The 14168-nt window shown below is 34.6% G+C and overlaps 2 protein-coding genes across 2 annotated transcripts; both read right to left on the minus strand.

Annotated features, from left to right (window-relative positions):
* Positions 1 to 1095: 1095 nt before the first annotated feature.
* Positions 1096 to 11834, minus strand: LOC128548095 (ficolin-1-like). Its single transcript, XM_053522477.1, has 6 exons — positions 11771 to 11834; positions 8334 to 8464; positions 5408 to 5504; positions 3894 to 4037; positions 1988 to 2140; positions 1096 to 1151 (listed from the first exon to the last, which is right to left on the minus strand). The coding sequence occupies exons 1-6, from the start codon at positions 11832 to 11834 to the stop codon at positions 1096 to 1098; spliced, it is 645 nt and encodes a 214-aa protein (XP_053378452.1).
* Positions 11835 to 12153: 319 nt separating this feature from the next.
* Positions 12154 to 12813, minus strand: LOC128548096 (3-[(3aS,4S,7aS)-7a-methyl-1,5-dioxo-octahydro-1H-inden-4-yl]propanoyl:CoA ligase-like). The gene has a single exon (XM_053522478.1). The coding sequence runs from the start codon at positions 12715 to 12717 to the stop codon at positions 12154 to 12156; it is 564 nt and encodes a 187-aa protein (XP_053378453.1). The 5' UTR covers positions 12718 to 12813.
* Between the last annotated feature and the right edge of the window lie 1355 nt (positions 12814 to 14168).

Genomic DNA, 14168 nt, shown 5'->3' on the forward strand with positions numbered 1-14168 from the left:
TTTAGTGCAAAATGCTTGCACTTATTATTATATGTTGAATAATGTAATATTCGTGTATCATTAGCCTGTTTTTGCGCCAGAAAAATAGCTACAGTATAATTATTTCTTACGGATATATGGACCGTCCTGCCAAAATGTATGCCGTATAAGGATAAGTAAAGGATTTGAGAAAAACAAATGTAAATTTGCATGCATTTGCAATTTCCTGGCAGTATCATACATGTACGTCAGAAATACCAAAGAACGGTTTTATTCAACACGTTGTAACACGTTTTGAGAGAAGTTCGGAATATCAATAATCGAGGATACTTTACTTGATTCATAGGGGAATTTAACTGTATTAAAACTGCCCGAAAACTAGCCCATTAGGGACAGCGGAGATCTACGGGTCGTTAAGTCGAACCTTTTCTAGTGTGTATATTCTCCGTGACGATTTGAAATCGTTCGTGCTCCACCTCTGACTCATGCAGAGAAGTTGGCAGTTACTTGCGGAAGAAATGTTAATACAGCTACAGAATCAAGAAAGACTGGCTACTAGGTTAACTGTCCGCTGTTTTATAACTGAAATACTATTGAAAAACGGCCCTAACCAAAACAAGAAATGACAGTTTGATACTTTTATTTTAAGAACACATGCACGTCTATGAGAATAATTTAACAATAATCTAAACCGTACTTGCATATAATTAATGAAATACATTTTTTAACAATTTTGTATAAAGTCGGTCAATTTACCTGTGTTTTATAATATAAGTCTTAAAATATTATTTAAAAGTATTTAAATTGAATAAATAACTTCAAGATTCGTCTTAACACAGGAAAATACTATGCAGCAATCATGACACTTATTTCTTGTATACGTCTATATAAACAATTTAAAAACAACAGAATATTCCAAGGCAAAATGATATGTAAAATGAATGCAACATTTGGTCTCACCATATTGACATGTGAGAAAATATACACAAAAAGAAGAAAATGTCTAAAGCAGGGCGGCCAACAAGGTTTTGGTGCCGTTTTTTTTCTAGGGCTTAAAATTTTCCACGACAAGGCAACATATTTAGAAAAAGGCAACATATCCTTTCGAAAACTTATCTAATAATATCGAGTACCATTTTCTATTGCCACCATACCATACTTTTTCTCATTGTCTGAAATTAATTTGAATTAAAAGTCTGTCTTATGAAAAGGAATATTGGACTTTTTAATATTTCAAGTACGAAACAAACGTTTATTTTTCGATTTACGGCAGTTTTATTTCTTTTCATCATTAGTAAAATCAACGAAAATACACAGAGTCTCATTTACGGCAGTCTCTGTCACATTTAGTTAACTGTTCGGAACATAAATTCCTGTTTGTGTAAATGAGTTACCTCACAACCCCAGACACAGGGACAGGATTTTACGGTTAGGTATTATAACGTTTGATTGTTAAATTTTGCCCTGTTGTGCCTTGTTCAGACCGAAAATCCGTAGGTGATAATAAAGTTAAATGGTCATACACTGCGTGCCTTCGTAGATGATATTGGCATGTTTATTCATACTCCATTCTTTTAAATTCAAATTATGTAACATCATTTTCAATTTATAACATATATTAAAAATTAGGGTCTGGACCTGAAAGTAAAGCCCCCGTTTTTTTTTTATTTGGATTACATACAGAGGCCAGCTCGTCTTCGGTTACGGGACCCATAATTCAAAATTCACATTAGCAAAAGCTAAAAAAAAACGTCATAGTTACGCAGCGCAGTCCAATAAAAATGAAACAAAATAAAAAAACAACAACAACAACGTGCCACGTTTAGCTTGAAAATCCATGTAAACTGTCTGCAGTTCAAACGGGCTGACCATCTTCTTTAGCGATCTTTTCGTCGGATCATCATTCTGGATGCCTTGAGTAATGCGTATTTGTCGTCTTTTCGGAAAAAGTATCCAGTCGCTCCGTTTTTGCCGTGGTCACATGGTTCTCCTTGAGTGCAGAATTTACCATTGAGATTGCAGTCGACTGACGTACATTTTAAGTACCACCATGCACTGTTCAACTCAACAGCACAGTTACCTGTCGAATAATCCATGTCTTTGTCCTTGGTTGTGAATGCAATACCAGACAGATTGGGTAAGCAAACTGAGCCCCATATTGCTAGAAAAATAAGTATTAAGTATGCAGTATTAACAAAAAAAATCTAAAATTTCAATAACAAATAAAACTATCCAATCTGTTTTCTCAAAATTTGCTGAGCGGCATGAAAACACGTCCATCTTGATCATGTGACCACTTAACCTTTACCCTGATAAATTTCTATAATGAACTTGTCCATCTTTCAATCTGGGCAGTACCATTAACTGATAAAAGGAGTGCTTACTAAAAAGATAACAGGTGAACAGTATATTTACTGACTGAATGGCGAACAGTGTAGTCGCAAAGGCAGAATCAATGGTGTCCAGCACGATAAGGGTTAATTCCTGTTTATTTTTTCATATCGCCTCAATGAAACAAACAACGCAGAAACTATATCTGGCTGATTAACATAAACGTTTTATGCAATAAAGTTTGTCTCTTAAAATAATCAAAATATAACTTCAAAGTCCTTCAAAGTAGGGGTACGGGCCTCCGTTTTTCTAGAGATAATGGATTATTTACATTTCAGACTTTGTTGAAAATGAAATAACAAATAAGACTTCGTCAGTATTCACTTAAAACATTGATCTAAATGGTTTACAGATACCAGCGTTCACCCGATTGTTAACCTTTTCTTTCAAAACCTAAATAACCGAGGAACTCCAAATGAATACACTGTTCCGTGCCAATTAGTTTATTGTGAAATAAACTGTTGATAACAGATTAATGAGTGAATCTTACCCTTGAATGAATTATATTTGAAATTCAGCAGAAAAACATTAGACATAATACTATTCACCTATTTATTATGTTATTTAACAAGATATAATGATAATCGGTACGGACCTGATTGTTTAATAATTAATTAACCGACATTAAGTAAAAGAAGCTATTTCTGAAAACGTCCCTTGTATCTCGTAACGGCATTCAAATGTGTGGAAAACATAAATATCCTAAGGGTTAATTATCATTTAAAAATAGTTGGGGTTTTTTCACAACATAAATTAACATTATTTTGTTTAATCTTTAATCTTTTTTTCTGCCAATTCAAATCCTCGTGATTTATTTGGTGTTCCTCGGTTATTTACGTTTCGAAAGAAAATGTAACCAATCGGATGAACGTTGGTATATGTAAACCTTTTTGAAGTTTAAGGTGAATACTGACGATGTCTTATTTATTTTTTTCATTTTCAACAAAATCTGAAATGTAAATAACCCATAATATCTAGAAAAACGGAGGCCCGTACCTCTAGAAAACCCCTAACAGACTTGTCTAGAGGTGCGGATCCGTACCCCTAGACACTTCCTATAATATATATATATACGTTTGATATTCCATTATAACTTAACGGAGTTTAAACATAAGTGTGTAATAAAATACAATATCCTAAACAATTTTATTGCATACCAGAATTTGTCGTATAAATGCATTTGGTAACGCACATACGGGAAAATAGCTAGAGTTCAGGTAATATTTTTGTCAATAACTTACTGACTAATTTTGACAACAACAACTACATCAATGACAAGAAAGGGTGATTTTCTATGCATAAAGCGTCTGTCAGACAATTTCGTTTTTTTTTTCTCAACACTGTGTAATATATAATATTTCTCTACAGAAACGTCGGTATACTTTTCTTTGTGTTAGATAGAGTCAGTCTGAATAACGCAACGGACTCTTTACAACATTCCCAACAGTAGTTGCTGTATAGAATTCAAATGTAACAACATGTTTTGTGCTTTTCTATTATTCTGTTATTTTTCATAGCTTTACCTGCGTAACTTAATCTATATTCAGTTCCGTTTTCAAGCCTGAACTCCTCAAACTCATCTTCTGCGATATCGCCATTGTTTGCCGTCGTCGTTAGACGTAGCTGGGTTGAGCTCTTCTGTGAAATCTCTTGAATGTACTTTAAGCCTAGATAGTTTAAATGAAAATCAAACTTTACTAACTGTATATTTCACATGAAGTGATTCATGATTTTAACACGACAGCAGGATTTCTAACTGACCAATCAAAGAGCTGCATTTGTGAGTGTCTGCCGGTTTCCACTTTGGTAAAACAAAACTTTAAAAATGTAGTGGCTTTAGAAATAAATATCATACTTTTTCAGAAATCAAATTTAGATTTGTAACCACACATACCCTGGAGGATGACAAACTACAAAATTTCAACGAATTATTTCAATGTTATATATACTTTGGTGTTAATTTAAATGTTGAATTTTTAAACCAGAACATGTTAAATTTGTGAATTGCGATGTATTAAGTGTATCCGTAAGCAATAATAATGAACGCATTTTTATTCCAGATGAGTACTGTACAACGCATGCTATAAGAAACAAATATACACATTTTTTTTAAGTAGCCAGAAACCAGTTTCAGAACTTGCATGTACATTGCCTTATTACTAGTCTACTTTGTTCAAGATATTAGAGCTCTCTATGAATAAAACAAATGAGCCGCACCATGAGAAAACTAACATAGTGCATTTGCGACCAGCATAGATCCAGACCAGCCTGCGCATCTGCGCAGTCTGGTCAGGATCCATGCTGGTCGCACTCAAAGTCTATTGCAATTAGAGAAACCGTTCGCGAACAGCATGGATCCTGACCAGACTGCGCGGGTGCGCAGCCTGGTCTGGATCCATGCTGGTCGCAAATGCACTATGTTGGTTTTCTCATGGCGCGGCTCAAATGCAGTTGAAACTCAATATCTCAAATTCAAAGGGAGCGAACATTTTACCTCGCGATAACAGAAATTTGTCTTAAGGTTGTTCTACACGTTCGGATCAAACTTTTTTCTACAATGTAAAATTTGATTAAACCCTGATTTTCCAAAAGCTCAGAATAAACCTCGAAAATTTAGCAAAGAAAAATGATAACGGTCGTGTGCTTTATTATTTTTAATTATATATATATATATATATTCTTTTTTGCTAGACTGATTAGAAAAATTTGGACCTCGCACAAGTTTTCGTTATTCTGTTAAATGATGTAGTGCCAATACATTTGTTCTTCCGTTTTATCAGTCATGCAGAACTACCTTAGAAAGATATTTTAAGCACGTGCTATAGGGACGAGACTTGAAAATGTCTCCGATATAGCCGGAATTCTGAGAAAAGCCGGTTTGAGATATCGAGTTTCAATTGTATCTCTATATACAGCATAATTTCAGACAGCTTAAATGGAGTACAACCTAAAAGGATGTGTGAAATTCCACATCAAAGGATCAGATACCAAGCAGACCTCACATGTCAGGCAGGCTATGCGCTTCAACTATACCTACCCAGCCAAAATTCACCAGCTATGTCACCAAATCCATTTTCATAGTCCTTGAAATTTCGATAAAAGTCGACTGAACCATCAAAGCGGTTATGAATCACCTGCAAGATAAGAATAAATTGATATAAGAGCGAGTGATAAAACCAGAAAGAGCCACCTCCATCTAGTACTGAACTGTGTCCTTGCATTATAAATCTTAGTAGTTTAAACTAATTGTTAAAACATAACGGATTTTGATTAGAGGAATTTATGTTCTCTTGAGAAATAAATCTATGTTATTTTTCAGTAGATACGCATGAGCTATAATTTCTGCTTCTGCTACTCAAATCCAGTCCATATAATATAACGTGCCTCGATTAATCACTTTCACGCACGAGTGGTTCACGGGTTGGGTCGTTTTGATCAATTTTATATTTCAAACCGGTTCATTCCTTCACAAATAACTAAGCAGGCAAGTCGACACTTCATGTATAAAAATACCCACCCTCCTCACCCTAACAATTTTTGGAAAAAATTCTGCTGTCGTGTTATATATTTTTCAGCGCCAGTACACCAGGTCATGCCACATACTGCCACACCGGTATACAGTGCCTTTTATGGATAAAGACAATTATTCCTTCCAAGAAGTCAAACGTTCGCCACCATGTATATGAAGGCTTCATTATGGATTGTTTAAGATATTGCTCATGCATATGAAAGTGTTTCATCTACGAAATTCAGCGTTTTTTTTTAGTTTATTTAAGTATTTATCTGTATATTTAATTTGTCCAAATGTTAAGACCTGTATCATGTCCAATTTTCATTTAATACCAGAAAAACGAATGTTATAGATCAAGGAAGTCGGGGGGTGGAGACACCTTTCTGTTTGCAGCATTTGGACATCACTACCTCCCCCCTTCGCCCTCCAAATTAAGATAAATAACTAAAAGATGAGGGTAAAAAAGATATATAAATAGGAGTTAGGGGTTAGGCAGCCGGCTCGCAGTTAGTCGACTTCCCTTTGAAAGAGTCCTGATAACAAAATGAAATAGATTCAGCGAAACTTTAAGGTTGTGTAACAAAAGAAACTGTTTGTTTTATTCAGTAAAGAAAATAATTTATTTTGTAGAATATGATAATTATATTGTATCAAGTAAACACGCGGGCAGCAGCGGACTTGTTTATTTTGCTGCAAAATATCATCTTCTTAAGAGCAAAAAAATAAATAAATAAATAAATAAAAAATTTAAAAAAATCATTTTAAACACTTAAGTTTTAATTGTTAGTCGTGACTTTTGTTCACATCGTGGCTGATATATTTCTGCATAAACACGGCAAAATATGGTATCTATTTGGCAGTTTTATTCTAATTGTATATTCTCTTGCACGTGCACCGGATTCATATTTTTGTTTCCTTTAAATCCATTATCATGATGTTGAGAATTCGTTGAGCATCTTGGCCTCGGAATTTCGGCAGCTGGATTTGCTAGCAGAATTTGCAATTTTGCATTCTCCTTCCATTGTCTAGTACATGTGTACTTATCATAAATTTAGAGCTTCAGCATCATAGCGTTGCCTATTTTGTTTCTATGCAATTTGGCTAGAAATCTTTCATTTCATGCTTCATTTCATGATACTTCTATCTCATACAATATGCCATGATATTTCATTAATTTTCTGTAATGATATTATAATAATAAACGTCACGGCCTTATCCCATTCAATCAGCATTTGTTATTTATTCTCAATAGTCAGAAGCGACAGACTGCTCTTACTGATATATGGTTAAAATCTAGGTCAGTTCTCGTCATGGTTAAAACAACATGTCTCTCAGAGTGCGGGCGAGTCTGACGCTTCTTATTTTCATGTCCTACGGATAAAATAATCATAGACATATCGAATGTCACCAAATGCGTATATAAAATAAAATTTATAAGATTATTCTCATTTGTATTTCTTTATTGATTGATTGATTTACTTATTCATTCCTATTGATATTTTTTGTTTGTTTTTGCTTTTGTTAAGTTTAACATTACATTGACACAAAGATTTGGTCATATAGCGACTTTCCAATTAGTGCATTATTTCTGGCGCCCTGCTAGCCTGGGTAAAACCATCGATCTTCTGCAAGCAAGCCGGATATCTTCCTCACATGTAATAATTCTACACCCTAGCAAGATTTCGAACTCACGGCGGTGAGCAGAAAAAGATTTAGAAATCAATGACCTTAACCACTCGACCACCGAGGCCCCTTACTTTTACAAGACAATCCTTTGGAAGCATGGGATGCACCCAAGCAAAATAAAAACAAGACTCGCCAGATTGAACCTGTTCGCGAGAGGCACACCCACTGGAATCGATATACTTGAGTACTGGATGGAATCCGTGATCCCAGAGGACAAGAAAATATATAAACCATCGAGTAGTACTAAAAGTACGGGATGACTTTGTACGGCCGCCACACGTTGTAGTTAATAAAGTCCATATGAAGATTGTAAAGTGACCCCATAAACTTACCGTTAAGCCCCTATCTTATGTTTACACATCGCAGTAGATTGTTAAGTGATCCCATAAACTTACCGTTAAGCCACTCTCTTATTTTTACATTTCGCAGTAGGTTGTTAAGTGACCCCATAAACTTACCGTTAAGGCCCTATCTTATGCTTACATTTCGCAGTAGATTGTTAAGTGACCCCATAAACTTACCGTTAAGGCCCTATCTTATTTTTACATTTCGCAGTAGATTACATGTAAGTGACACTATAAACTTACATTTAAGCTCCTCTCTTATGTGAATTGCCAAATGAGTCCGTAAACATACCGTTGAGCCCCTAGCAGTTATTAAGATATCGCAGTATACCAGCAAGGGACTCAGTAAACTGCAAACTGACTTATAAAAAGCAAGGTCATTCTTGGTTTCAAAGTAAACTATCAATGTGAAAAATACTAACCGTCCATCCACCACCGCTTGTTTCCATATCACAGAAGACTTTGATTTTTTCTCTTGTTTTCCACGGTTTTATTTCATATATACCACTTGTTGCAGTACTATCTTTCTCCAAGATGTCTTTGCAATCGGCCCCTAAAAATGACAAAAGACATACCTTATCTTAATGATGCAACGTAAACAGGAGTGAAAGTGCTGGTCATCCAAACAAAAGTGGACTGTAAACAGATACTGCACTTCTTGCGGTGAAGTCTGACTGAGCAAACACTTAACATTACATTTTCATTTAACCATGCAAATTAAATAAATTTGATGCGGATTTCCAACATTCGAAGTAAATATTCAAAGGTAAAATATTTCAGAAAAGATTAAACATTGGATATCTTGAAAGAAAATTATTGTTTTATGTACAATTCAGAAGTCATTGTTTAAGATAACAAGAGCTGTCACTATTAGTGACAAATGCCCCCGAAGTGTGCCCAAGAATGCTACAGTTCTACAGTTGTCTGCGCAAAATATGCGAGAATAGTTTAGGTATCACTCATTTTGTGACCAGACGAAACAAATTCTCAAAAGATAACATTGACCTTGGAGCTAGGGTTCGTCAGGGTCTTGCGCATGACACATCAACTCATTATAGTGAACAATTCTGCAAGTTATTTTTAAATCCCTTGATGTATGGCCGAGTTATTGACCGGACAAGAAAAATACCCTGTTAACCTTTAACCACTAAGTGTTACCTTAGAGCTAGGGGTCTGGGTCTTGCGCTTGTCACGTCTCATTATGGGTAACATTTATGCCAAGTAAGTTCAAAATCCTTTGATGAATGGCAGAGTTCTGAACCGGACATGAAACAGACCCTGTTAACATTTGACTTATAAGTAGGAAATTGAACTTGGAGCTAGGGGTCTGGGTCTTGCGCATGACACATTGTCTTATTATGGTAAACATTTAAGCCAAGATATTTCAAAATCCCTTCATGGATGACAAAGTTATAGACCAGACACGAAATAGACCCTGTTAACATTTGACCTCTATGTGTGACCTTGACCTTGGAGTTAGGGGTCTGGATCTTGCGCATTACACGCCGTCTTATTATGATGAACATTTATGCTTAGTTATTTCAAAATCCCTTAATGGATGGCAGAGTTAAAGCCCGAGCAAGAATTTACACGTACGCATGGACGGACGGTGCGATTTTAATATGCCCACCTCCAGGGCATAAAAAATAAGAAAAGGTTACTATCTCATGAACACAGTTGCAATCAAATGTCCATTTATTAAGATAAATATCGAATTTTATTATTTTCTAAAGTAGGTGTTTCCAAACTTTTTTTATTAAAACGCAACAAGATCAAACACAATTCATTTATTTCGTATGGGAGAATCACCAAACGTATACTGGACAGATACACTTTTAAAGAATCGATCCCTCTACGTTTCAAGTTTCAAGTTTATTGATATTATTCAGGGCCCATAAGGGCATGCGACATGCATGACAAATAACGCAATGTAACATATATCAGATGGCAAGACAACTATTGTATAACCAAAAATATTTTTGTAATATCCAATTTGTTTTAACCAGAAAATGTTATGTATTCCATCCTTATCAAAATCTGACTTACTAAAATTTACAACATACATTACGTTCCTTCTAAAAGCATAAAAAACAAACCCCAAATAAAAGATGGTAAACTCAACACCACCCGGCCAAACAAATAGAATGCGGATTATTTACAGGTTAACATGATCTTTTTACAAAATATTGACAATTTCAACAGTGTGTCTTTACAATTACTATTCATTAATAATGAAAATTGTACAGCATTTGTATGTTCAAAATAAAACTTGTCAATATGCTTCTTTCTTGTATTAGACTAATAACTACAATTAAAAATTCATCACCTAAAAGATTATAGCATAGAGATGACAATATCTTGATTCTCTGGGAATATTACTAAATCTGTCCTTCTCAACAGGTGACATATGGTTAGTGCATCTAAATTTACATAACATGATAGCAAGATCAGTTGGTAGAATCTTAAAATAATTTTCAATAAAAACTCCCCTTTGTACATTCTATAGTTAAGGCATTTATTTGAATCCTGAACTGTGCTATTCCAATTCTGTATAAATTGATCTCTGACTCTGTTTTTAACACTTTGTATTACTAGATTCAACACTTAGATTTAACCAATGATAAACGAGTCCCAGACTGTTCAGGCTTTCACAAACAAACTCAATCCAGCTACATTTCACAGCACTTACTGTAGATAGTAAATACTAGTATGCGGTTTTATACAAAGTCAAACATATTTTACCTTCTTTAGAGTTAACAATTTTACTAAAAAAAAATTAAAGAATTCTACATTTAAATTGTAATGAGAGTGGTAAAACACCTAACTCACCATACAACATACTATTTGTCGTTGACTGCTTCATATTCAAAATAGGTTTTAAATACTTTAATTGAAACTTATCTAAACAACTTAAATTTTCAATTCCCCACACTTAAAATCCATACATTAAAATTGGAGCTATCATTGTATCAAAAAGAGAAATCTGCATATCTATATGTAAACACAATTTCCTTGATTTTATAATAACAGCAAACATTGCTTTTCTAGCTTGATTTATCAAATATGATTTTGTTCGACCAAATTTACCATTAAAGGAGAACTGTACACCAAGATAAGAAAAATGGTCTACAACTTCTAAAACATTATGTTCAAAGTGAAAAACTGGAGCATTTCTAAGCCCTCTCTTGTTCTTCCAGAAGATTACAATTTTCGTCTTACTGGCATTTACACTTTAACTTCATAAAGTACAATATTCTGACATTGCATTCAAAGCTCGGCTGATTAAGCTAAAACTACTGTGTCATCAGCATAAAGTAGTAAATACTGTTTGAAATAAACCTCTACCTCATCATTACTTAGCATTTGCTTAACGTTATCAGTCAAATGCTGTAAGCCATTGTATTTATTACACAAAAAACTACTTAAATCGTTCAATTACAGAGGAAATAAGATAAGAGATAAATTCTCACTTGCCTTACACCTGTATGACTTGTAAAAAGTTCTGACAATTTATCATTGTTTTTTACACAAGATTTTGCTTTACTGTACATATCAAAAATAATTTTAAAACATTTACCTCTATGTTTTGACTAAGTAGTTACGCCACAACTCCAGCAACAGAATCGAACGCCTAACGATAGTCAATGAAGGCAAAATACCCTTTTACCTTGATTTAAATACATGTCAACTATGAGTTTCAAGGAAAATATATGATCACAAGTATTATATTTTTTTCCTAAATCCTGCTTGTTCCTCACAAACTACATTGTTACATTATGTATCTTCCAAAAACTTATTCAGCCTTGCATTTAGATCTAGAACAGAAGTAAAACGTTTTCCTAGCTAAGTATTGTGATACCTCTGCAATTATCAGGATCATTGAGGTCACCTTTACTTTTGTACAAGGTAAAAATAATACCCATATTCCAAACTTCTAGAAATATGCCTGATTATAAAATAATGTTTTAAACAGTTTGCAAAATACATATCATTGCTGGGTGTGAATCTTTTAGATATTCATTCAGTAAATCATCAGATACAGAAGAAATTTGAAATTTTATTATTTCTCAACTGCCCAATAGCTTTCACTATAATTTTAAGACACATTGGATTCTTTAGTTATATTTAACGGACGACTATGCTCAGAAGCTTATTATATATACAGCTGCGCCATATCAATTTTCTGGAGTAGGAAATGTCTACATATCTATACGTGTATTTTCCTTTTGTAAAACTCAATATTTAGGAAATAGATTTGAATCGCTGTGTTGCAATCTTTTCAAGCTCTCTGTGGTCTAGTTTCCCCGTGCTGGTTTCGGGAAAACTTTCTAAAAACAAATAAAATTTTGGCAAGACTGTAAACAGTCCTGGTTTGTCCGCATGGAAATTTACACAACACGTCCGCAGCTCTTCTTCAGTGACGTCTCTATCTGTTTTCTTCACGACGCATGCGCATAGAACTTGGTAATAAATATCATCGGGAACAGGAACAATCGCTACTGATTCCACTCCAGTGAAATTTTTCATCACCTTTTCTAAAACTTCAGGGGCGACATTAAATCCCCCAGAAATGATAGTATTAGATTTCCGACCTTCAACAAACAGTTCCCCGCTTTCAGTCATTCTGCCGACGTCGTCTGTTCTAAACCATCCATCATCAGATTTCGCGGCTTTAGTTTTCACAGGGTCGTTGAAATACTCTTTAAACATTACAGGTGAACGACAGTAAATTTCACCCCTTGTCTTAATCGGAACGATTTTACCATCTTCGTCTACGATCCTTATTTCTAAGCCTGGATACTGCATTGGTTTGCCGCACGAATATTCTGTAAATTCTTCGGGGTGAGATATAACAGCCTTTGCCAAGACAATAAACTCTGTTGAGCCATAAGCGCAGAGAAGGAACTTTGTCAGGATTTGATGGTGGCCGGTGCGAGGCGTTACCAACGGTTAGATAGGTAGTCTGCACCGCCTGTCTATGGCTAATCTTTACCTCGGAAACTAGCACTTAATTGTTTCTATGGAAGCGTCCTGGTGCCAGCAGAGAGATTTAAATTTGTCTTACGTACGACTTACTATCTCCTACGTAGGAGTTAGTATCTCCTACGTAGTACTTAATATCTCCTACGTAGGACATAGTATCTCCTACGTAGGACTTAGTATCTCCTACGTAGGACATAGTATCTCCTACGTAGGAGATATTAAGTACTACGTAGGAGTTATTATCTCCTACGTAGGACTTAGTATCTCCTACGTAGTACTTAATATCTCCTACGTAGGACATAGTATCTCCTACGTAGGACTTAGTATCTCCTACGTAGGACATAGTATCTCCTACGTAGGACTTAGTAACTCATACATAAGGGTTCCTATTTTGGGGCACTGCAGCGTTCTGTGGTCCTACTCGCGTTTCCGGTACATGTGTTAATTGAACATTGCTGGTTGACTTTTTAATTGCGTGCTGATAAATGGCATTTATTGCAATATTTGATTTATTTTCTAAACTATTTATATTCTTGTATTTTATGTGTTGTCTCGAGAAGGGGCTTAAATAAATAACTTTTCATATTGCAATCAGTGAAATTATCTCTTAACCACTGTTTCTAACCAATAACAAAGAATGAATTTATATAGACCTGATTGCATGACACGATTATCAATGTTCTATAACATTTAGTTAGTTTCAACTAATCAATTATTCTTTTATCTAGTCACTCTGATCAAACAAAATTGTAAATGTTATTTCGCATGAAATAAGTTCTTATATATAAAAAAATAGCCTCTACTGTGAAGAGCGATAAAGGGGAAAAAATCATGTTTACCAAGTTACTCGTCCTTAATTTCTTCTCTCTAGGCATACACTTAACAAAACAAAGGATAACCAGATTTAATGACTGAAACCTACAAATTCCGTGATATTTGGTAATTAAAAGATTTTACTGTCAAAAAATGCTTCACTTTATTTAAATACTATTCTATTCTTCCTCTTTTTCACAACATATACAATATATAGAAGATACACACACCATGTTAAAGAAAGCAAAACCGTCGGACCACAAGTTGATTTGACATTAGTTTTTCGGAACACTATAGACTCGCATCAGTCGTTAGAGTCATTAAATGTAAAGCACTTTCCTCTCTGATACCACTTTCTGGAAAAAAATTCAATACCTCTTACCTCTGACTCTAACGACTGGACAAATGCGATCTGAGCTAGGCAGTTTTCATCCCAGCTATAATAATCACCATCTCATTAG

The sequence above is a fragment of the Mercenaria mercenaria genome, chromosome 14 (genome assembly GCF_021730395.1).
Source record: "Mercenaria mercenaria strain notata chromosome 14, MADL_Memer_1, whole genome shotgun sequence".
In the NCBI taxonomy this organism is placed as follows: domain Eukaryota; kingdom Metazoa; phylum Mollusca; class Bivalvia; order Venerida; family Veneridae; genus Mercenaria; species Mercenaria mercenaria.

What these genes read in the sequence shown, in the direction of transcription:
- LOC128548096 (XM_053522478.1), bottom strand. Translation starts at nt 12,717, where the DNA reads ATGCAGTATCCAGGCTTAGAAATAAGGATCGTAGACGAAGATGGTAAA.
- LOC128548095 (XM_053522477.1), bottom strand. Translation starts at nt 11,834, where the DNA reads ATGGGTATTATTTTTACCTTGTACAAAAGTAAAGGTGACCTCAATGAT. An exon ending in CAAGCGGTGGTGGATGGACG is followed by an intron (nt 5,505 to 8,333) that starts GTTAGTATTTTT and finishes CTTATCTTGCAG; the next exon opens with GTGATTCATAACCGCTTTGA. An exon ending in AGTCGACTGCAATCTCAATG is followed by an intron (nt 1,152 to 1,987) that starts GTAAATTCTGCA and finishes AATTAATTTCAG; the next exon opens with ACAATGAGAAAAAGTATGGT.